We start from the raw sequence: 25941 nt of genomic DNA on the forward strand, positions 1-25941 counted from the left end.
GAAGAAATTTAAAATGTAATTTGTTAATCATTTGTTAATACTTTATTTTCTTTTGACTATCAACTAGTAATCATTTTGATAAAGCAAATACATTTGTGTAGGTCTGTCTTCATCTTTCAGTCACAACTTTAAGATTAAACAATTTTGAGAGGATCAATCTGCTCGGCATCCCAAATGAGTTGATTGAGGAGGCGACTGGTACTCCAAACTTAATATATTTCTTGTTTCTCATTCTTCCAACTGCATTCACCATCCTTCTATTTGCTTTCTAAGAAAATACTGTCACTTTTCACTATGAATTTTGCACATTCTGTTCCTTTTACCTCGAATATATTCTTGTCTTTATTTTTGACTTAGAGTATATTTCCTTGGAAGCTTTAGGTCAGACCCACCCACTTTATAAAACCTTTTTTTTTTGGTAAAGATTTTATATCCTAGTTTATAATAGGTAATTTTTTTTTTTGTTTAATTAAAACAGTGTTTGTAATTAGCCTTGGAGAATAAAAAAAAGACAATATGGCAATCTGGAGTTCCAAGACCTTGCTTTCTTTTTTAAAGAAGAGTATGTGATAAGGTTGGTACCACATTATGGAAAATTTTCATGTAATTTAATAAAAATTTTTGTGTGGTAGAATGGTATGACCACTTTATACCAATTGCCTTTACTTCCTACCACATTGTCTTTGGCCCCTTACACACTGGCCCCTGCTTCCTGACATTCTCTGTCAACTTATCTTAAAAATCATTATAAGTGATCTTAATGCCAGATAAAAACATTTTTTTTTGTTTTTCACTGTATAAATTTGATATTTTTGACCATTCCCTCTTGGTCAAATTTATTCCCTTATTTTGTTTATTGTTCTTTTTCTTTTTGTTTTTGTTTCTTTTAGGTTTTTGCAAGGCAATGGGGTTAAGTGGCTTGCCCAAGACCACACAGCTAGGTAATTATTAAGTTTCTGAAGTAGGCTTTGAACTCGGGTACTCTTGAATCCAGAGCCCGTGCTCTTTCCACTGTGCCACCTAGCCACCCCTTATGTTGTTGTCATTGTTGGACTTCTTTAATGGTTCCTTGTCCATTTTCTACCATATTAGAATAACTTTTCCCTCAAGATTTTATTTCTTTTTCTTTGAATCTTAGGATCTTAGAATTATAAATTGTGATGCATCAAACCATAGAGATAATGTAAGGAAACCATAGTAATAAACTGATGTGTATTTTTGAATTTGAACCCAATCATACTACAAATCCAGTGACCTTCTACTTTGTAACATTTCTTCCCTTGGCAATGTCATTGACACTCCTGTCTTCCAACTTCTAATGATTTCCCAAGTGTTATGTATAGTCTTCTATCTTAGATGTGCATCTCAGTTTGCTTAGAATCTTTGTTTACATGTCCCTCCTACCAGTGATCTGAAATGGTTTTATTGGGAATATTCCACTCAATCTTTACTTCATGTAAATAAAACTTAATTCTTCACATATATCTTCCCTCTTTCCCCTACATATATCCCCCCCCATAATTCTCCTTCTGACTTAATTTTCTGTCAGTTGTACCACTATTTTTCTGTTCATGTTGTCTTGCAATTTTCCGTCTCATCTCATTCGTTCTAGAATTTCATTTTTTTCTTTTTAAATTTGACTTCTTTTCTCTTCCACTATTTCACTTTTCATGACCATCTGTTGTTTTTGTTTTGAATGTTATTTTATTTTTCAGTTACTTGCAAAGATGGTGCTTTCAACTTTCATTTTTTTTGGTAAGCTTTTTGAGTCCCACATTTTTATATATCTCCTCTTCTCTTTCTCCATGACAGTGATTAAACTGATATAGGTTATATATGTACAATCATGTTTAATATTTCTATTCCAGTCATGTTGTGAAAAGATACAGAATTAAAGGGGGGGGATGAGAAAAAGGACGAAAAAACCCATAAAACAAATTTTTAAAAGGGAAAATAGCTTTGGTTTGCTGTCAGACTCTAGTTTGTTCTCTAAATTTGGATGTCATTATTTGCAAGTATTAAAATTGTCCTTTAATCACTGAACTGGTCAGAAGAGCTGAGTCATCATAATGGATCATCACATTCATATACCATAGTTTGTTTAGCCATTCCTCAATTGATGGTCATCCCCTCATTTTCCAATTCTTTGCCACTACAAAAAGAACTATAAATATTTTTTAGTGTATTAGCAGCTCTTTCTACTCCCTTTTTTCCCTTTTTTTTTTTAGGTTTTTGCCAGGCAAATGGGGTTAAATGGCTTGCCCAAGGCCATACAGCTAGGTAATTATTAAGTGTCTGAGACCGGATTTGAACCCAGGTACTCCTGGCTCCAAGGCAGGTGCTTTATCCACTACACCACCTAGCCGCCCCAAAGATGGATTTTATTTCTTTCTTTCTTTCTTTCTTTTTTTAAGGTTTTTGCAAGGCAAATGGGGTTAAGTGGCTTGCCCAAGGCCACACAGCTAGGTAATTATTAAGTGTCCGAGACCAGATTTGAACCTAGGTACTCCAGGGCTGGTGCTTTATGTGCTGCACCACCTAGCCGCCCTTCTACTCCCTTTTTATGCTACTTGACTAATTTCTCTTGAATGTAGAATTGGTCGTGGCATTCTTCTGCACAAAAATTTTCATTGATTTGCTAATGCCTTCAAAGAGTTAGAATTACTTGAGAATTTTCCATAATTTGATACCAACATTATATCATTTTTTAAAGCTCTTGATGCTTCAGTTAAGTTGTCTTCCTGTGTATCAGATGTTGAATACATTCCGTATGTGTACTTCCACTTTTAAGTGCTTTCACCTTTTGTTTGATGACTTTCTATCCTTATAGCCAATAAATCTTCCAATCAAATACATCTTTCTAATAATCTCATTCTTTATGTATTAGATACTTGCATTTGTATCATAACTTCTTTTCTCTACTAAATTCTGTCCTTAATTGTTTTTAAAATCATTGGGAGTGGGGTGTACCTACCTCATACAATGTTGTTATTTTACACAAATCAGATTTCCTGGTCCTGTAGTGTCAGCTTGTGTGATAAGAATACACTAAATAATCTTCAGGGACTGGTCTGAGCAAAAGAAAGTTTTTATTTGCTTTTCTTGAGGGAAGGGCACACTCCAAGTCTCACAAAGATAGTGAAGCTCGAGAAACTGACCCAAATGAACAGTCAAGAAAGATTATATGGCCTAAAGCGATCCCTCCTCCCTATCCCCTCTTTCTGTTGATTCATTGGTTATTCTTCAGCGTTAGTCTACTCATGAAAATCTACCCCAGCATCTAAGAAAAGAATGAAAGGTTATCATAAAATGTTACTCCATCCAGATGGTGAGAATAACCTTCAGGATTATAACTATCTTGTCTTGAAATGCAAAGTCTAGAAGCACTCTGCTACTATCCTCACAGTTTCTTATTTGAGAAATCAGGTGATGTTACAAGTCTCATTTGTAATGCAAGGTTGGTGGTCTAAGAATAATGGTTTGTTTTTTTTAATATTTAACCCTGAGAAGGTTTTATTGGGGAATATTCCACTCATCAGTAATACTCATCTTCCTGAGTTCAAATCTGGCCACAAGACACTTAGTAGCTATGTGAAGGCAAGTAGCTTTATGACTTGTGGACCTCAGTTTCCACATTTATAAAATGAACTCAAGATGGAAATGGCAAGCCATTCCATTATCTTCCCTAAGAAAACTCCAAATGCTATCACACAGAGTTGGACACAATTGAAACAACTGAACATCACCACTAACTTACATAATCTTTAGTTGTTTGTGAGTAGTAAATTGTGATTTAGATCTAAAATCTTTTCACTGTTGAATGCCAGCTTGTCCTCAGGAATCATTTGTTTGGTATATTTTAGAGGAAATTCTTAAATGTGGTAGATAGATTATTTGATTAAATGATCTCATGTCTTTTTTAATCTTCTATCTAAGATTCTGGAAGAAACTCATCTTTAAGTTAATCTGTTTGGTATAGGAATTCTATGTTGTAAACTTTCTTGAGGAAAGGTTAGAGTTTGAATCAAACTGGTTTTAATATTTAATAAGCTAGGCTAAAACAATATTCTCTAATCCCTGTTGATTTTGTAACAGTCTCCAAAATGAAATCTTTTGTAATTTAGTGTCTTGTTTTTTTCTCTTTAAAAACTTTTATTTTCAGTTTTTTTTTTTTTTTTTTTGGAAGGCAGTGGTGTTAAGTGGCTTACCCAGGGCCTACACAGCTAGGTAATTAAGTGTCTGAGGCCACATTTGAATTCAGGCACTCCTGACTCCAGGGCCTGTGCTCTATCCACTGTGTCACCAAGCCTCCCCTAAAAACTTTTTTAAGGCCTAGTAATATAATTTCCCTATGTAAAGATGTTTTGGGAAACGTAGATTCTATTTTTATCTGAGGATGCGGTTTCTAATCACATAACATAAGTCTTACTTGGTCCTGGTACTATATATACATTTAACATTGGAAATCATTAGTTTCAAGTACATAGCAGTGTTAGTATTGTATGGAGAGTTGACCTGAAAATCAGGATGAACACTGAGCAATTCTCTTTAACTTTGAAACTCAGAATATCAGAGAAGGTTCTTGTCTGCTGTGATAGAGAACATTTCTCACTGGGAGCTCTAATACTGATGAAAGTACAGGACTGGTCCCCCCAAAATAGTTTTTCTTGGGAGTTCTAGGCAATTGTTTCCATCTTATAAGATCACCAGGAATTCCTTTACATGTAGCATTAAACCATCTAAATAAGTGTCTGATTTTTAAAAATAATGGAAAAGCAAGATAGAACCTAACTTAAAAAAGATTTTCTGTTGGTGTAAAGGAAACTAGGATGACATCATTAAGAAAATGGTTATATGGGAAAAGAAAAATACCTTTAATAAAACCAAAAAAAATAGCAGAAACCAAGATAGTGGGTTTTCTGCTCTGGCAAGAAAATAATTTGGAAATTTTGTTTAGAATAAGATAGTCCAAAAATGTAAAGTTTTTTTTATTGTGGTAAAGTAACCTGTTGGAGAAAACATTTGTGTCATTTCATAAAAAAATGGAAGTTTATATAGGGCTATGGAAAGTTGAGCCATCTGCCCCTGACACAAGATTTTTTTTCTTTGTGTTCCATATTTTGGTCTTATGGATATTCTTGATCTCGTGTGTAAAAATAAGCTTGTTAAGATTCAGACTATAATTTATTATTTTTAATATTAGATTTAGAAGACATGTAAATCCTTGTCTTAGAGATTTTTCACAAGCATTTTTTTGTATTGGTAAATGGTGTGAGTGCTAGTTTTCATTTTAAAATTTTTCCTTTTATTGGATATTGGCATTTAATTTTCCAGGGTCATAGTTCTTACCTGGAAAGTTTTGTCCTTTGGACACATTGGCACAAGACCATACCTTCAAGAAGGAAAATAAGGAGGGCCACATATAGGGTGAAATACTCCAGGGCCCACTTTTGAGAACTTTGTGGAAACCCTCAAGGTATGGGAAGTTATGGCAAGGCCTGACTTGTAGTGTAGAGGATGGAAAAGGGCAGCTACTGCCCAAGCTTCAAATTTTTCTATAGGGTCTACCTTTATGAAAACTCTAGTGTTATACCCAATTAATTCAGTAACCACACACACCCTCTCCATCCCCCATGCACAGTCCAGCGCTATTTGGAAAGTGAAAATTGCACTAGTTTCCATCTTTTCTTTTTCTACTGTGTCCTCTATTGTTTCTACATGACACCTGTGGAATGGGAAACCTATAAAGTACTTTTAACAGATTTTTTATTTGCATGTCTGCATATTATATTCTATAACTTTCTTATCTCTTTTTTTCTCATTTCAAATCTTTTATGTTATATTAATCTATAACTTTCTTTCTGTCTAGGAACTTAGCGATTTGGCCCGTGACCCTCCAGCACAGTGTTCTGCAGGTCCAGTTGGGGATGATAGTAAGTTCTTTCTTAAAACGTTGCCATTTAATTTGAAAATAGAATATATATTTTTTTAGATGATAACAAGAGTTTTTCTTTTTCTAGTGTTTCATTGGCAAGCCACAATTATGGGACCTGTGAGTATTGTGAACCTTTTTAAATGATGATTTTAATTGAAAATTCAATATTGATCTGGTTAGAATTTTAAATTTTATTAGACCTCTTTGCTTAATGAGGTGGTAATCATAAAAGTTTGATTTTAAACAGTAATATATTGCCCTCAAAGGAAATATCAAGTAATTTGAAGACTCGGTCACAAATCATGAGTCATGTGTGTGATCCATTTGTTGTTAAGGTGTGGCACTTTTATTAAATGGCAAAACTTCCTTGACCTCAATCCAGATGACCTTTTTATCTGCACTGCAGTCTCAGAGGCTTTCCTGGTATTTGTATGACAAATTATTTAAATAATTCTGACCTAACAATGAGTCAGTCATTATTCAAAGGTGTTACTCTACTTAAAATTCATGATCATTAGATTGTGTATGGTGAATCAGCTATGTTCACGTTTCACTACATAATTATATTAATAGCTTTACAGAAATTTAAAATATTTTTAGGTAAACAGCATGAGAATTTAGTAAACTGCTTTTTAAGACAGCCAAAATTAAAAATTAATTATATTATTCTTAATTACTGTATAATATAGGTTAAACACTTCAAAAGAACTGTCAATAATGTAGAATGCTGAATTTAATAGTCTAAGAATCAGAAAGTTTTGCAGAATTTTGTAATGTTTCTTTAGAACATGATTTTTCTCTACTAAAAGATTAGTGTTTAATTTTGGGATTTCGAAGTAAATGATAGATTTTCATGTTACTTCAAATGATTCTATAATTTAGTGTGTAAATAATAACCACTTAAAATAACAATTCCCAATCAGTTTGATAAGGAAAATTAACTGTAGTCCTTTCTAAGTATAACAAATACAGAACATCTCAAGAGAGTCAGAATCTATATTTGGAGTAGTTGAACTGCATGTGATTTTACTCAAAAGTTATTTTCCCCTCCTTCTACAGATTCTTCTCCCTTTTTCGCCAGAAAAGATTGTACAGTATTGACATTCTGGGATGGCAGAAAAAAATTATTTAACTTTTTAAAGGTTGATACATATTTGATAATTATTCCAAAACCAGTTTTGAGTGATTGAAAGTTGAATTTTAATGCAATAGGGTTTTTTCCCCTTAAATAGGTGAGTGGGATTTTGGGGTATGTGTAAAATTCAAAAAAAAATTTAAAAAGATGTTTTGGAACTATTCAATGCTAAATTAAATAGCTAATTTAATGCTAAATTAAAAATATATAAACCTGCAGTCTCTGTAATAGTGTTTACCAACTCAGATTTTTTCATGAGAGGAATTCTGTGAAATGCTAGAAGTAAAATTAATTTTTAATTATATTCACCCACTAACATGGTGAAGAGATATGGTCTAAGTCCTTATATTCTCATATCAGTTTTCAAAAAATTAGAATTCTGTGAACACACACACTAAAACTATATTGGAGGTCATTTTATTTTAGATTTATGAAATTCTTAAGGTTCTTTTAGCCCTTATACTGTTTATGAGAATCACAAATTTATATAGGTGAAACATTGGAATAATTGTTGAACAGTAATTTCTAGTCACCAGAAAAGCCAAAGTTTTATGCATATTCAAGGCATATCTTTTTTTTTCAATTAGTTTTCAGAATTAAATGGAATAAAATTTATTTAAGATATATAAACACTTTAATAAAGACAGAAAATTACCTAAACAGGTATTTTTCTGTCTTCTTTATTCACATTAGAACTACCAGCAACATTTAAATGATTAGGTGGAGAGGATGGTAATTGAAATTATTTCCTAAGCTTTTCAGATAATAACTACCATTCTCTTGATATATGCTCTAGGGGGAAAAATCAACTGATATTTTTAATCTTCTAAAATACAGCCAAAATCTTCTAATTTTGCTGCATCCAAAAGCTCAGATGCCAACATAATAAATAATTTTTTAAATGATATTGTGTGTGTGTGTGTGTGTGTGTGTGTGTGTGTGTGTAACAAACTAGCTTATGTTCCTTGATTTCAAGGAGTGGACACATTGCTTAGGAAGTATTATAGGTGGTTGGGATAGATCAACCCAAGATGAGCTGTTTGATATAATCAAGAGTGGACTGTATCTCTTATCTGCTTTTGTCCTGAAATACAGTGTCATCAATACTAGGGAACTTATTTGACTTTTTATAGTAGTTTAATGGATAATTGATAAAATATTAATATTAGCCTTTATTTTATGTAGCTGGTTTTACTTAGCCATTACTCTATCCAAATCAACAAACACATAATAAGCATCTACTTGTTACCAGCGACATGTTAGGTACTAAACCATAAAAAGATTTTATTTTTAAAAGTTCTCGGCGCGGCTAGGTGGCGTAGTGGATAGAGCACTGGCCTTGGAGTCAGGAGTACCTGAGTTCAAATCCGGCTTCAGACACTTAATAATTACCTAGCCGTGTGGCCTTGCAAAAAAAACTAAAAAAAAAAGTTCTCAGAAGCCTGCAGAGTTTACTTTGTACTTGGGGAGGGAGCACCTTGGGAACAAGGTATGCATAGATAATTCCATACAAAGTACCATACACAATTTAAATCATTTGTGAGGGTGGGGGGGTACATTTATTTCTGATCAACATTAGGAAAATGAAGGAGTTTTCTCATTGAAGGAAGGTTTTCTTTGAACTGAATCTTGAAGGGAATATAGACATTTCCAAAGGGAAAGATGCATTCTAGATGTGAAAGATAGCCAGAGACAAGACTTAGGAAATTGAGTTTCATATATAGGGCTCAGCTAATCACCCAGTTGGGAAAAGTATGTTGGAGCCAGATTATGAGGAGCTTTATAAATCAAACATGGGGTTTTGTGTATGTATTATCCTAAAAAGCAGTATGAACCTGAAGCCTCTTGAACACAGTAGTGGCACATAGCACTTAGTTTAAGAATATCATTTTAGCTGCTGTGTGGAAGATGAGATTATTAAGAAATCAGATGCAGAGAGATGAATTACCAGATTATTACAGTTGTCTGGGACAGAAATATTGAGAATTCTAATCTAGGGCAGTTGTGGTATATTAGAAATGGAGACAGAGATACAAAGGAGGTCGTAGTAATAGAATTGACCAGGGTTGGCAACTGATGGGATATGAGGGAGGAGTAAATGAGATGAAAAATTTGGTTGTGAACTTAGATGACTGGGAAAAATGAGTATGCCCTTAATAGAAAAAAAGGAAATGAGAGGAGGTAAGGAGGTGGGTGTATAGGTAAAGAAAATTAGTTCCATTTTGCCCTTCTTGAGTTTGAAATGCCTATGGAATATTCACCTGAACAACTTTGTGCTGCCTTCAGTTCAGTTGACTTGATTGAAAAGCTTTAAAATGTCTTAGGAAGGTAATAGTACAATATATAGTGGAAGGTTTAAATGCCCGAATGAGTGTTTTTTATCCTAACTATAGTAGGTATCCATTGAATTCAGTATGGGTATGTAAAGAGGAGAGTATTGCCAGAGAGAGAGAGAGAGAGAGAGAGAGAGAGACAGACTGCTTGGAAACTGTTGAGGTCCATGAGGCAAGAGAAGATGAGGGCATGAACCAGACTGTATTAGTGAGAGTGAGATAAATATTAGGATTTGCTGTTAATTTTTATTTTCAGTTTTAGATTGCTTCTTTCCACTTCCCTACTCATTGAGAAAGCAAGAAATGTGATATGTTATCATGCAAAATATATTTCCACATTAGTAATGATGCAAAAAAAAAAATTTCTGTGTGCCCTCGGTCTATCAGTTCAGTTCTCTATCATTTTTAATCTTGAGTTCTTTGCAGTTGTTGTGGATCCCGATATTGAATAGGGTTGTTAGATCTTTCACAGTTAATTATCGTTTCAGTATTTTTGTGTCCATTGTTCACTTGGTATTGGTTCACATAAGTCTTCCCAAGTTTTCTTAAACCTAGGATAGATAACATTGAGGATAGTAGTGCCAAAAAGATGTTTGACTCTTTTTTAAAAAGTTATTTAATATTGTTTTCACAACATGTAAAAAATAATTTTTAACATTTTTTAGTTCCAAATTTCTCCCTCCTCCACCTCTCCCTTCCTTAAGACTGTAAACAATTTGATATATATATATATATATGTATATATATATATATATCATACATGTGTGCGATCATTTAAAACATTTCCCTATTAGTCATATAATAAAAAAAGAAAACAGACCAGAAGAAAGAATAAACATGGGGAAAAAAGTGAAAATAGTATATTTTGACCTACATTTAGACTCCCATCACTTTTTTTTCATCACAAGTCCTTTGGAATTGTCTTGGATCATTGTGTTACAGCTAAGTTATTAGCTAAGTCATTCACAACTGATCCTTGGCAGTATTGTTGTTTACTGAGTAACATGTTCTGGTTCTGCTCACTTCATTTAGCCTTAATTCCTATGTTCTTTCCATTTTTTTCTGACATCAACCTGCTTGTCATTTCCTTTAGCAGCATAGTATTTTGTTATTCAACTTGTTAGTCTGTTCCCTCAAAATTGGTAATCCCCTCAATTTCCACTTCCAAAAGTTGCTTTACTCTTAATGGATATGGGAATTAAGGGAAACATCAAGATTAATAACTCATAAGATTGGACCCTTTCATGACAAAGGATGATGGTACTATCAGATGAGTAGTTTGAAGAAGTGATGTGTTTTGGAATTGCATTTGAATTAGTTAGATCTGTCCAGATGACAGTTGATCATGTGGAACTTGAGTTAGAAATTTGAATAGTACTCATCATAAGATTTGATAGTCATCTACAAAAATATGGTCATTGAACTGGGGGGGCGATATCAAACAAGGGAGAAAGTATTGAATGAGAAGAGGGCTGAAGATGGCTTTTTAGGAGATGCTCCATATGTGGCAGGAAAGAATTTTTTTAAGATTGTTCATAGAGAAATGGGTGAGTTTTAATCTGTTTAATCCTAAAGGCAAAGCTAGAAGGAATTTGTAAGTTCAGGCTAAAGTTCCTCATAATTAGAAAAGGATCTTAAATAGAGATTAAGACTAGAAGAGATTGGATTAAGATGCTTACAAAGATATGATAACATAGGCAAGTTAATGTATCAGCTCCTGTTCCCTCATCTTCAAATTGGGAAGAATAACCATTGCATATAATTTTCGAGGCTATTGGAAAAAGAACATTTTGCAAACTTTAAATTATTCTAAACATGAAGAGAAACGAATTAGATGATTCATGGTCCCTTCCATTCTGAAATTTGGTGGTTCTATAAATGGAGTACACAACTTCTTAAACATGAACAAATCATATCCTCATAGTCCTCAGTCTTTGTCATCCATGAAAATGAGTCAGTCAACTAGTGTTAAGACTAGATGGCCTCTGAGGTTCTCTATTAGCTTTAGAGGAAGAGTTCTAAACCTTTGGATTTTTTTTTATGTGGGAACTTTTTTGGGCAATCTGATGAAACATATGCATCTTTTCCTGAGAATTGTCTTTTTTAAATGCATAAAATACATTATTACAAAGAAAACATTGAAATCAATATGTATGATTGTTGTGTGTGTGTGTTGATGCTCTCCAGTTTAACCTCTCCTCTAAATCTGATTTATATAATAAGCACTTGGTAGTGATCCAAAAACTATTCAGAAAAACCTTCCAAAAATCTTCCAGCACTTAGAAATGGGTTATTGCAGTCCTAAATGAATTCTTTATTCTCCTGGATTTTCATATTTAAAATTTTCTGTTTATTACAAAATAAGATAGTTTTACTTAATGGCTTTTGGACCAGGGTTTTTCTAGCTTTGATAATGATTTCTATGAAAATTAACCTTTAAATTCCCACCATATCATTACTTTAGTCATCTCTTTTAGGAATGAATTCAAAAGGAATTCATAATCTAAAAATTTCTGGGTTTGCACAGTACCATATATTTTTGTTTTTAAATGTCAGAAAACTCAGCAGTTTAGGTATATTTAAAGTGATAGACAATTTTTGAATGTACCTAGTATTTAGGAATTAAATAGATGTTACATTTTTCTTTAACAAATAATTTATCTGGTTGAGAAATACAGAGGATTTTTTTTTCATTTGCATTAATGGCAAGCTACTGCTTGATGAATTTAATTATTTCATGGTAATTTTGATTTTTATAAAAAGCATTTAAAAATCAGAACCATGAATTCTATAGAGTCTTAGAATTTGGGACAGGTCTTTAAACTTAATTTATTTTAGTCCATTCCTGAGCAAGTATCTCCTCTACAAGATTTCTGACAATTGGTCACATATCCAAACCTGTGCGCCCCTCCCCTTTTTTGGATTTAATACATATTTATGGAATAAAACAAGCATTTTCATTAAACAATGCAATTAAAGATTGTATATGAAACTGCAAATCTACTTTGTACAATTTGTTATTCCTTTCAGAAATACATCAAATTATCATGTAAATTTTTTTTCTTCCTGCCTCTGGCTATCATCAGACACAAAAATGTAAATATAGATGTGTGTATATGCATGTGTATATGCATATATATTCAAAAAATAGCATACATATATATATGTATAAATTTTATACATCTGTTTATTGGTTCTTTCTCCAAATGCAGAAAGTGGCTTCATATGTCCTTTATCGTTAATTTAGATATTTGAAATAGTCAAAATAACTTATTCAGTCAGTTATTCTTAAAACAGTATTGTGTTTACAAGTCTTTCTATGTTTTTCTAAGATCATTTGAGTTCATTTTTTCTCACAACACACTAGTATTCCACCACAATAACATACCAGAATTTGTTCAGTCATAATGAGCATCTCTATAATTTCCATTCTTTTCCTTCTCCTCAAATTATCTTTGGAATATATTTATTTATATATCTATATATTTATATTATATATATTTATATATTTATTTCTAGCAGTTTTCTTGCTGGGTCAAAAGTTATAGGTAGTTTAATAACTTTTTGGGACTCTTTGAAATAGTTGGATCATTTTTTACAGTGCCACCATCAATGAATTTTTCCAATTTTTCCATATCCCTTCCAACTCATTGCTTTTCCCTGCAATCATTTTAGCCAGTCTGGTAGGTGTAAAATGATAGCTGATTTTCTCTAACTGGAAAGCAGTGTAGCAGAAACCAGGCATAGATTTGTTTGACTAAGATAATCCTAGATATAAAGAGATATAAGAAAATTTGAATATGAAACATTACTTTTATTCTACTTATAGGTAGGCAAATTTATAAAAGTTAGAAAGCAAGATTATGTATAAAATGGATAATTTTAATTATATTAATTTAAAATTAATTGTGTATAAATAAAACATGGAGCCAAGAGTGGAAGTAAAGTGGAAAACCAGAAAAAAATTTATAGTTGCTATCAGATAAAGATCTCATTAAAAAATTTTGTCGAATGTTTTAAGAATATATCATTCTCCAGTTGATAAATAAGTCAAAGGCTATGAACAGTCTGTTTTCCAATGAAGAAATCAAAACAATTTTTAGTCATATTAAAAAAAATGCTCTAAAACATTATAGATTAGAAAAGTGCAAATTAAAGCAACCTTGAGATAGTGTTGTTCCAGTCAGCTGTAACAAAGAACTCATTTCTTCCTTAGGGTAGGTAGTTCAGTACAAAACTTTTAACTCCCATCCATTGAGTGTTCTGCCTTCTGAGATAAAACAGATTAAAACTAATTATCCTTCTTTGTGATAGCTGTTTGAAGATATAGGCAGTTATCCTGTTTTCCCTAAATCTTAATCTTTTCCAGGCTAAATATTCCCAATTTATTCAAGAAATTGCATGGAATGATTTGCTTTCCTTGCTCTGAATAAGTATACTATTTCAGAGGGTTTTGCAGGGCAGAATCCAATTTTGGATTGAATACTACCATGCTTCTCACAGAATTTTTTTGACTATTCCTTTCTACTTTTGTCTCATTGTGATTTCAGTCCACCAAACCCCTATTTTCCTATTATTATTTTTTGGCGTCTAGGCTACAAGGAATTTAACATTCTGCCAAAGGAACACACAGATCAAGTAAATAAATAGCATATATGCAAAAGATACAATATTGAAGGAGGGGGAGCAGCACTAACAACTAGGGATAGATAACAAGAAAGACCTGTTGAACAAGGAGCCTTGAAAGGAGTCAGAGCTTTTCTAAGCAGTAGAGAAGAGGAGGAAAAGCATTCAAAGCTTTGGAAGTAGGAATGGGAGGAATGTGTAAATATGTACCATGCAACCTGTAAAAAGATAAACTGGAGCTAGATTGTTAAGGTCTTGAAATAAAAAATGAAGTTTTTACATCTTATCTGGAGGAAATAGGGAGCTACTGAAATTTGACTGGGTAGGATGACATGGAGTAGAGTCTTTATTTCTAGGAATTTCTTTGAAGTTAGTTACTGAAGCTCTTTCTGTCACAACATGTCTTGCTTTCAATTTTTTCTCTTTGCCTTCCACAGGCCTTCCACATATACCACCTTTAGTTCAGGCCCTCATCATCTTTTATCCAGACTATTGGTCTTCCTGTCTTGCCTATTCTTAATTATCCAATGACTCCTTACTGTCTATAGGGTAAATTCTTAATGTTAGCTTTAAAAACCCTTTACACCTGACCCCAGGCTACCTTTCAAGCCTCCTTATACATTGCTCCCCCTCATATTTTGCAGTCTACTCAAACTAACTCTACTCCTTTTGTAGGAGGCTCCAGTGTCTTTGCTAGAGCCCTTCTAAGTTGATGGAATGAACTTCTGCCCCATTGAAAAACTTTTTAATGAAAAGTTCAGCTCATATATCATCTTTATGCAAAACCTTTTCTGATTTCTCTCATTGCCTAATCCCCTCTGTTTGGAGCTGCCTCTTAATTTGTGTTCTCTCTATATGTGCATATCATTTGTTTCTCCCTTCATTGTAATTGTATAATTACCCTCCTTGGGAGTAGGAATTAGTTCATAGTTACTTGTTTCCTTAGGCCTTGAAGAGTGCTTGGCACATAGTAGGCACTTCCATAAATATTTGTTGATTGACAGAACTGGAGACATCAGTTAGAAAGCTGTTGAAAGTAGTCCATGCAAGAAACCCTGAGGACCTGAACTAGAATGGTTGTGGTGTCAGTAGAGAGAAAGGTACAGATACAGGTATAATGTGAAGATAGAATTGACCACAAGACCATGGGTAAGTGAAAATGATGAGTTGAATATGATTCCTAGGTTGTAAATTTCTGTTACTAGGGGAAACATGTAATCTTTTAGCAGAGAAGGTAAAGGGTGGGTTTAAGGTGAAAGAAAAAAGTTGTTTTTTCTACATAAGGACCTTGAGGTGCCTGTGTAACTGCAGGTGCCACAGGATTATTGCTTTATAACTGGACGGGGTAATCAAAAGCCTACAAACCTCATTTTATGGTGAGAGCCCATAGGGCCCACCGTAGTGATGGGAATTTTCCTTATATTGTGCAAAGAGTGAGGCTGAGGTAGGGCATGAACCCAAGTCCTGTGACATTAAAGCCCTAAGCTAGTTGTCTTTTTTGCTGTGTCACTCTGTAGCAAGCAATTGGAGATGGAGAACTGATGCTTGATTTTTTTGGAACCTAAATTTTTTATTTGTTGTTGATCTGTTTAGTTCTTTCCTACTCTGTGTTTACCCCATGTATTTTTTTTCCACTAGATTTTCTTGGCAAAGATATTGGAGTTGTTTGCCATTTCCTTCCTCAGGATGAGGAACTGAAGCAAATAGGATATAAGCCCAAGGATACACAACTTATAAGTGTTTAGAATGGATTTAAATTCAGATCTTATTGGTTCCAGGTTCACTGCTCTTTTCCACTATACCACCTAGTTGCCCTGTACACGTATTCTAAACTATATTTTTTCTTGGATTCTGTCTTTTGTGATTTTTTTTTTTTTTTTTTGGATCCTGATTCTTTCAGCACAATTAGCTGTCTTTTTTTTTGTCCTTGTTTGGCTTCTCTCTCTTTTAAATAGACAATTAGTACCTTTTTGCTGTTGAACATGGGCATTTTAGATGAAACTTGGATTCTAGATTTTTTTTTTGGAATTGTTTTTTTTTCTCTCTCATCTACCTTTTAGTATGTAAGATCCTAAGAATTGGAGAATTTTTATGTCCCTTGCACCTTAATAGAGGTACTTCAGGTTTAGGAAATGTCTGACAATTGAAGCTTGAAAAAACTCTTAGAACTAAACAGTTAGAATTTTAATTTTTTTCTGTCCACAAACAAACAAAAAAAAGGATTATTTTCTTTCCTGGACTATTAAGACTCTTACAAAAATATCTTGACAGAAAAATTCTTACTTATTTCCATAACCTGTGTGAGGGATAAAGAACTTTCTTGCTTTAGAATTTTATGTTGTAGTTCCTTATAGCTAAAGCCAGTTCTGATACATTAATAAATAGGTTGATAGGCTTCCCCTTTTCTAGCCTTACTCAATTTCTGCAAATACTATTTTACTTTGCTATTTTTCCTCAAGTTTTTTTCCTTTCCTATCTTTTCCCTAATTTTTTTTCTTGGTGTTGTTATATTTGTATATTAAAAACTTTTAAAACAATAACAAATTTTAAGATTGTTTTTCTATACTAAAGCAGAGGGGACATGTGATCTTGTTAGAACAACTAAGGAAAAACATTTGGGGTAATTTGGTTTCTTTTTAAAACCAAAATAAAACAACCTAAATTTCAAATGAGAACTTTTATCTCAACCAAGTTGCTATTTCTAATACATAATGGTTCTATTGTTGTTCCTTGATTGAAAACCACTTTGTTTTGGCTAGGGATTAGAGTAGCTTTTAAGTAATTTCAGTCTAAAGACTCAACTTTTGTTTGCAATTGTTTTATAGTCAATTAAATATTCTTTGTTTCTAGTTTTAGCTTTTGTCCAGTGTATAGTTTATTATTATGCTATGCTTAACATGAAAACTGTGCTTGATAACGGGTCTTTGTTTTAATACTGTAGAATAGATACATCAAATTCCCAGCTTTTCTCATTTTGAAGAAACCAAATGATAATGTTTAAGTAAAATAAAAATATAAAACAACATAATGTTAATTGGTGTTTTTCTAAAGGAATATGCAGCTGTAGGCAGCTTTTCTATTTGAGTTTGACATCTATTATAGAGCACATGATACAGTAAATTCTGAGAATAGAATAATTTTAGATTGATTGTTCAGTTGGAATTTTAACAAGATTAACTTGGATTTAAATGTGATGTTGCTTTGTGATTTTTATTTTATGATCAAGGTACCGAAAAGAGATAAAATTGTGCATATAAGTCAGAATTTTAAAATGATGCCATGGACATTAAACAGATTTTTTTTTGACAGAATGACAGCCCATATCAAGGCGGTGTATTCTTTTTGACAATTCATTTCCCTACAGACTACCCCTTCAAACCACCTAAGGCAAGTATTTCTCAAAATTACTGTTAAATAATGACATTTTACTTCAGAATTACTTACACATGCCCTTCAAAAATACAACTCTTAATTACTTAAAGTCCAGTCTCTTACGTTTTAAAAATATTTCTTGTTAAATGATAATTAACAATAAATGTCTTTATATTTGTAAGGTCTTCAAACTAAGATTTTCAGCTCTTCAGTCAGAAAAATAGTGTTATATTAAAGTTTACATTATAGTGAGTCTTGAAACATTTACATAGTCTTAAGAATAACTTGACTTAGAAATAATGATAATAGTACTATTAAAACAGTTAGATCTAAGGATTAATCAATGTTAGCTTCCAAAAACTAGCTATTTTCCTTAAGTTTTTAGATGAGTATTTTATGGTGTATCACTTTGGTAGTTTTGGATTCAGTTTTTTAGTAGAATCAAAACATTCATCCTAGTTTTTTGCCAGTTTTACCATACTAAAAATTGTCATATTACAATAATTGAGATTACTTGTTTCCAGAAGTGACATTCAGTCTTCCAAAAAACTTTGCTAATTTATGACTACTAAATTCTTTTTTTTTACTTGATCTCAACATTAAAGTATAGGATTAAGTTATTTTTGTTTCTTTATATCTCAGAGTTTAAATTAGATGCCAGTTTAGAAAATGGATTAATTTTTAGCTTTATTCAAAATTTATTTTTTCTCTGCTTTTTTTTCTCCTGAAAAATCCCCCCCAAAATATGAATTTCTGGAAAAGTTCTTAACTATTTTGTTCTTTATTTTAGGTTGCATTTACAACAAGAATTTATCATCCAAACATTAACAGTAATGGCAGCATTTGTCTCGATATTCTAAGATCACAGTGGTCTCCTGCTTTAACTATTTCTAAAGGTAAAAAAGAAAATGAATTGAAGGTTCTTTAGCTATCAATAATACTTTTACTACCTTTTAGTTGCTTAATGGGTGGGTTGCATTCAGGTTTCTCTGTTAACTGTGATTTTTGGTTACTACTTGTTCATATTGTGGCTATGTTAGCAACTTTTTGTTAAAAGTTTCATTTGCTTGGGAAAGTAGGTTTTAAAAATGATCTGTTGTCCAAGGAAACCTGTTTTGAGAATTCTTTACATTGTTTTCTATTCTAAAGCAAAATACTCTAAAATTCATTTCTTGTTACTTAGCATGTGGAGTGGAAAGGATCTTGAGACTTTGTTATTATAAATATGTTGACAACAAAAGATCTTTTTTTTAATTTATTTTTTATTCTCATTTTGTACAGATGTTTTTCTTTACATTAATAAAATATACTTGCTTACACATAAACAAAATTACCCCCCCCCCCCCCCCCCATGAATATAGATGCTTGGGCAAAAAAGTAAAGGGGGGAGAAAAAAATAAAATTAAAAAAATAGTAATAATTGTAGGTATGGCCATTTTTACACCATATTTTATCTTCGACTTCAGCTTTCTCCTATGCTTCAACTATAAAAGCTCCCTCTACCTGTTCTATTAACTGAGATGGTTCATATGAATATTATCAGTATCATTTTTCTATACATGCAGTTCATCCTCCTTAAGTCCCTCATATTTCCCCCCTCTCCTCCAATCTCCATGCTTCACCTGAGTCCTGCTTCTGAAGATCAAACCTTCTGTTCAGCTCTGGCCATTCCAAAAGGAACCTTTGAAATTCCCCTGGTTCATTGAAAGTCCATCTTTCCCTGGAAGAGGACATTCAGCCTTGCTGGGTAGTTCATTCTTGGCTGCATTCTAAGCTCTTTTGCCTTCCGGTATATTGTATTCCAAGCCCAACGAGCTTCCAATGTAGTTGCTGCTAAGTCCTGTGTGATCCTGACTGCAGCTCCACGATATCTGAACTGTGTCCTTCTGGCTGCATGTAATATTTTCTCTTTGACTTGGGGAGTTCTGGAACTTGGCTATAATATTCCTGGGGGTTGGTTTTTTGGGATCTCTTTCTTGGGGGGATCGGTAGATTCTCTCCATTTCTGTTTTGCCCTCTGCTTCTAGAATATCAGGGCAATTTTCCTGTAGTAATTCTTTGAAAATGATGTCAAGACTTTCAGGTATTCCAATAATTTTCAAATTATCTTACCTAAGTCTGTTTTCCATATCAGTTGTTTTTTTCAATGAGATATTTCACATTTTCTTCTAATTTTTCATTTTTTTGGTTTTGAAGTATTGATTCCTGATTTCTGATAAATTCATCAATCTCCCTGAATTCTATTCTTTGTCTGAAGGATTTATTCTCCTCAGAGAGTTTTCTTATCTCTTTTTCCATCTGGCCAATTTTGCTTTTTAAAGCATTCTTCTCCTCAATAACTTTTTTGAACTGTTTTATCCATTTGACCTAAGCTGTTTTTTAGCATGCTATTTTCTTCAGCATTTTTTTGGATTTCCTTGACTAAGCTGCTGCCTTCATTTTCATGTTTTTCCTGCATCTCTCTCCTTTCTTTTCCCAGTTTTTCTTCTAACTCCCTCATTGGATTTTCAAAGTCTTTTTTGAGCTCTATCATAGCCTGAGCCCAATTTCTGTTTTTTCTTGAAGTCTTTAGATGCAGGAGCTTGTGCTTCCTCATCTTCAGACTGAGTATTTTGATCCTTCTTGGGCTCATTTGCAAAATATTTCTCAATGGTCTTCCTCTTGTTTCTTTGTTCATTTTCCCAGCCTAAGCCTGTTTTTTGGGGGTGCTTCCTGAGCTTTTGGGACACTCCCACAAGGGTCTCAGGGTATGAGGTTCTGTCCTCCCTCCTGGTCTGTGAATGACCATATGTGACCCCCTCTGCCTCGGGCCCAAGGTGGGGGGGGCCCTGTTGTTCTATGGGGGGGCCTAGACTGCGATCAGGATCTGAATGTGGTCAGAGCTCCAGAGTCCTGTTCCAGGGGCAGAGGACAGAGCTTTGCAGTCTCTCTTCACTCCCCTCCCTCAGCTCAGTGGGTTCACGTCTTGGGGGTTCATGTCCTGGGTGCTCCTGCTTACAGGCTCCGCCTGCTTCTGTTTCCTGGATCAGGGCTGCTGAAAGACCAGGCTACTGGCTGTGTGCCCTGAGGGCTGGGCTCCACGTGCTTGCTCTGGCAGAGGTCCCCCGCTGTTCCCCCACTTTGTGCCGGTGCTCCCCGGGGTGCAGCTCAGGCGACTCCCCCGCTGCTGTGAGCTGAGGCTCCCAGTGCCCTGGGGCTGGAGGCTGAAGGTCTTTCCCTCTGGTGGGCCGTTCAGGCCCCCCGAGCAGAGCCTTTCTGCTCTTTTCCAGGTTACCTTGAGTAGGAGAACTGCCTCACTTGGGGCCCTTTGTGGGTTCTGTCTCTCGAAAGTTTAGTTAGAGTCCTTAGTTTATGAGTTTTTATCAGAGAGCTCCTAAGACTGGATCCCTTCATGTCGCCATCTTGGCTTCGCCCAGAAGATCTCTTTTTAAAAAAATCTTTTTATGTTTAGCTTTGCTGCCTGGTCTGTTAGCTAAGTTGATTTAACCTCATTCCTGGAAGTAGGAACATTTAAGCTTTTAAAACTCAGCTTTATAAAAATGAATTTATAAAGCTGATAATTTGAAAACTAGAGTGAGAAATTAAGACAACATATAAAAATTATGCCTACTTAAAAATAACACATCATAGATTTAACTTCAATTCCACAAATAGTGTATGTGTGCAGAACTATGGTGGACTCTGAGAGATAAGAATAAATAAGAAACCTTTGGGAACACTTCATACTTAGTCACAGATGCCTTCAAAAAGTGTGTAGATACTTTTCATAAAAGTTTTCTAAAGCTAGGATTCCTATGGTTTTGGTGGGGTTTTTAAATCACCTTTGTGAAGCGAGAAAGCATCTTGAATTTTATTTCTTGTACATTATGAATTGGACTGATTTCAGAATTCACATAAAGTCACTTCACTGTCCTTAACTGGAATAAGAGCTTGTAATGCACATCTTCACAGGTCTTTTCCATTTTTGTTTTGTTCTTTCAGTTTCATTCTGAAATGTTCTTTAGTATTTCTGACATATGTAGTCATTTCAATTGTGTCCCAACTCTTTGTGACCATGTTTGGAGTTTTCTTGGCAAAGATACAAGCGTTGCTTGTCATTTCCTTTCTCCAGCTCATTTGGCAGATGAAGAAACTGAGGCAAGCAGGGTTAAGTGACTTGAACTAGGGTCAGACAGCTATTAAATGTTGGAGGCCAATATTTGAATTTAAGGTGAGTCTTCTTGACTCCAGGCCTGCGCCAACTAGCTACTACCCCATTATCAAACTTGAGGTTTGAGATTTTTGACTAAGCTTGTAAACTTCTTTCCTTCTAATAGTTATTGGGGTGATTTTGAAAAAATTTTCACCCTTCTATTTTTGATCTTTTGAAACATTTGTATTCTGAATTGGTTTTGTCCTTGGTTATCATAACTCTTTACTTGGCAAGGAGATCAAGTGTTTGTGACTGTTGTGATCTCTGGGCAATTTTCCTCCTATTATTTGAATTGTATTGATGGTCATTTCCCAGTTTCAGTAGTTCATTTAAATCAGCCTGGAATTGACTGGATTGAATGCCATCACTTATTACTAACTTGGTAGCAGTTTTATTCGTTGCTTGAACATGACTTCCTTCTCATAATGAATGTTGTCTAGTTTTCTAGATAATTATGCTGTCTTTCTCAATTTATTATTCACTTCTCCACAATTCAGTCCCTTAGACTAGCAAATAACAATTTCCATATTAATAGAACTTTTTGACCTCTCAATTCTATAATTCCCTTGAATTCTACAACCCATTTCACCTTAAGGCACAAGGATAGTTAAGTACTGGATCATACCATTATTCATTTATTTATTTATTTAATGTTACTACTATCTTAATTAAAGCTCTAGCTTTCCTCTTTTTGATCACAACTTCATGTAATTCCAATTTTCCCTGTCTCATTCTTCAGCTTATTTTTAGGTTACCATGACTTCTAATCCCTCAGTACTTTGCTGATTTGTCTTTACTTCTTTTCTTTTTGACAGTAGCTAAGTTGATTTAACCTTATTCCTGGAAGTAGGAACCTTTAAACCTGAAGTTTTAAGAACCCCCCCCCCCCATACTTCAACAATTTGTGACCCTACAACTGTTATCTCCTTCAAAATACCTTGTTCCCTTCTAGTCTCATTAAAAATTTTGCCAAATCTGCACACTAGACTACTTCCTACCACTAAATCCTTCTTTTTCTTTACATGCTGCAAAAGAACAAATCTGGAGGATATCACACACTCCTGTTGTATACTTTATGAATTCATGTTATACAACCTCATTGCAACAGGACAGTCCTTTAATCCTTTCCTAATTAATTTCCTGTCTCCTTGCCCATGAACTTCTTCCAGATCTTCTTTTCTCAAGCTTCATAAATCACCACTCTTTCAACAGAGGCCATTCATGATCAGCTGTAGCATCTCACATTCTCCTGAATTCTCCCATTGCAAAAGGGGGTCATAGCAGTAAAATTGCCCTTCTTGCCAATTCTTCCATCTATCTCCCATCTTTGTTAGTAAGTTTCCCCCTCAGTCACTCTTTTTTTTTTGATCTCTAATCTTTCCCTATCTACTTGTTTCTTCTGTCTTGCCTTCAAACAGTCTCCTCCCTATCTTTAAAAACATTATCAGATACTTTCTTCACTATTTATATATTGTCTCATTTTTCAGTTCTTTGTGGCTTGACTTCTGACCCCATTATTCAATTGAAATTTATTTCCCCATTTTTACTTTGTGCCTTTCTCTTGTGCACAACTCTTCATGTCCCATGGATTTTGTCTGAGATTTTTGGGGGTAAAAATAGTCTTTTTTTGCCACTTCCTTTTCCAGTGTGTCCTTTGTCCTTATTTGTAGGTGAGAAACTGAGGCAAATCAGACTTAAAGTCACTTGCCTGAGGCCATCACACTCAGCTAGTTTGAGGTCAAATTTGAACTCAGATCTTAATGTTTCTGTTGAGCCCAAATGCTCTCATGGTGCCTCTTACTTCCTAAAAGTTGTTTTCTGAGCCTTTATCATTTATCTTTGTTTCTTTTGAAACACCATGTAACATCCTTTTCCTCTCGATTTTTGTGACATTTCTGTCTCTCCTATTTTCCTTAGTCTCTTTTGTCTATTCTTCATTTCATAGCCTCATCTCATCTGTATTCTCCAAGACTCTTTGGCCTCCTTTTTTCTTTTTCCATTAATTTTTTTTTAATCTGAATTAAACAAAGACACAAAGAATGAGAATTTCCATATGTAACTGAAAAAGTTCTATATAACTAGTTTTCAATATATAATTCAACATGCTGCTTTCTCAAGGTGACTTTGCTTTTTTCCCCATACTGAAGAATTTCCTTCTGTTGCTTTCTATGCATAAAAAAAGTTTAAATTGCTCCTCTTGTTTTTTCATTATTATTATTATTACCTTATTTCCCTTCCCAAAAGTAAAACCATCTTTGGGCATTTTTTTAGACTACAATCATTGTAATTATACCTCAAGCTATTTAGCCATTTTTCAGTTGATGATTATTCCTATGATTTCTCTCCTTTTAATTTTGAAGTTTAACCTTGAAGAAAAGGAAAAAAGCATTTTAAACAGAATGTAGATCTCCCATTTTTATATATTGTTTATTCTTAAAATATACAACAAAATCTATAGTATTTCATAAATTGTTTACCCATTCTTCCTTCTGAACTTTGGGCAACTTTTTAAAATTTATTTTTTATTACAGATAGTATTTGAGTTTTACAATCCCCCCCCCCCCCCCATTTTACTAGTGTGTTCCGCCCGCCCCTCATGGAAAGCAATCTGTCAGTCTTTACTTTGTTTCCATGTTGTACATTGATCCAAATTGAGTGTGATGAGAAAGAAATCATATCCTTAAGGAAGAGACAAGAAGTCTTAAGAGGCAACAAGATGAGACAATAAGATGTCTGGTTTTTTTTCCCTAAATTAAAGGGAATAATCCTTGAACTATGTTCAAACCCCTTGGCTCTTTATCTGGATACAGATGGCACTCTTCCTTTGCGGACAGCCCAAAATTGTTCCCAATTGTTGCACTGATAGAACGAGCGAGTCCATCAAGGTTGAACATCACCCCCATGTTGCTGCTAGGGTATACAGTGTTTTTCTGGTTCTGCTCATCTCACTCAGTGTCAGTTCATGCAAATCCCCCCAGGCTTCCCTGAAATCTGTCTTTCCTGGTTTCTAATAGAACAATAGTGTTCTATGACATACATATACCACAGTTTGCTAAGCCATTCCCCAGTTGGACATTTACTTGATTTCCAATTCTTTGCCACCACAAACAGGGCTGCTATAAATATTTTTGTACAAGTTTTGTTTTTACCCCTTTCATCATCTCTTCAGGGTATAGATAAACCTGGTAGTGGTATTGCTGGGTCATGGGCAACTTTAAAAATGTTTCAATTACCCTCTTTTTTAATGTCACTTTGGTTTCTCCCTCCTCTTCTCTTATTAAGAATAAAAGGAGAGAAAACAATGAGAATGGTGCTTGGTTAACAGCTAAGCATATTCAAAGAAAATAAGTGCACAGTAGGGTATATCGAAAAATAATATCTTTTTGCATCTTGAGTCATAACCTTTTTTGCTGGAATCCTAGGTCTTCTGGACACATGGATGGGGATTTCTTTGATCAGAGCTCTGCCTTTTAAATTATTTTTCCTTTTTTTTCCTTTTTTTTTTAAAGATTTTTCAAGGCAGTGGGGTTAAGTGGCTTGCCCAAGGCCACACGGCTAGGTAATTATTAAGTGTCTGAGGTTGGATTTGAACCTAGGTACTCCTGATTCCAAGGCCAGTGCTCTATTCACTGCGCCACCTAGCCGCCCCAAATTACTTTTCTTTATAATATTTTTGTGTAAATTTTTCTCCTGTACAATATCACACCTTTCCTATTTCATAGATACTCCCTTAGATTCCTATTGTCTCCCCGTCCCCCTTTTTATCCTTTCATCAAGATCAGAAAGTTTGTTTTGCTTGCAACTAAGTTATAAGATCCCCTAACTCCATGCTTGTTTATCATTTGGACATTGATAATATTTCTTCACCAATCTGTCGTATACATATTAAGTCCTTCTTTCTCAGTGAAAGTTATTTGATATCCTAATCCCACCTTCCTTCCTCATGGATCCTTTTTAATAAGAAAAAAAAGTGTCCATGTCCTTTTCTAATTTTGTTTTGGCCTCTTTCTCTTCAAAATGCCATTGGTAGTATATTGCCTTCTACTTGAAGCTTTTTCTGGTTCCATGTTCAGCTGTTAGTAATAACTTTCTTCTTGTAGTTAAATTTATTTGTATTTTCTTTATAAACTTACTATATTTCTTGTTGAAAGACTTTCTTTCATTGCATCTCTAATGCCTCTCACATAGTAGGTATTTAATATTTATTGATGGACTGCTTTTCCTATACACAGTTGCTTCAGAAATTGCTCTCTCATCAGTCACCTTAAGTCTTTTTTTGTAATATTTGCTACTTATCAGCTGTAGCGCTTCCCAAGCTTTTTGAAGTTTTTATACTGTCTATAGGTAT

General features: G+C 34.0%; 1 protein-coding gene across 2 annotated transcripts in view; it reads left to right on the forward strand.

Moving 5' to 3' along the window:
• Nucleotides 1-25941, forward strand: part of UBE2D3 (ubiquitin conjugating enzyme E2 D3) — a 151789-nt gene that overhangs the window by 121165 nt on the left and 4683 nt on the right. For both annotated transcript variants that reach the window (XM_074228789.1, XM_074228788.1), the window contains 4 exons: nt 5870-5933; nt 6021-6052; nt 17339-17416; nt 18192-18297. In XM_074228789.1, coding sequence (XP_074084890.1) covers nt 5870-5933; nt 6021-6052; nt 17339-17416; nt 18192-18297 — 280 coding nt within the window. The remainder of the gene's footprint in view (nt 1-5869; nt 5934-6020; nt 6053-17338; nt 17417-18191; nt 18298-25941) is intronic.

Source organism: Macrotis lagotis, chromosome 3 (assembly GCF_037893015.1).
Source record: "Macrotis lagotis isolate mMagLag1 chromosome 3, bilby.v1.9.chrom.fasta, whole genome shotgun sequence".
Classification (NCBI taxonomy): Eukaryota; Metazoa; Chordata; class Mammalia; order Peramelemorphia; family Peramelidae; genus Macrotis; species Macrotis lagotis.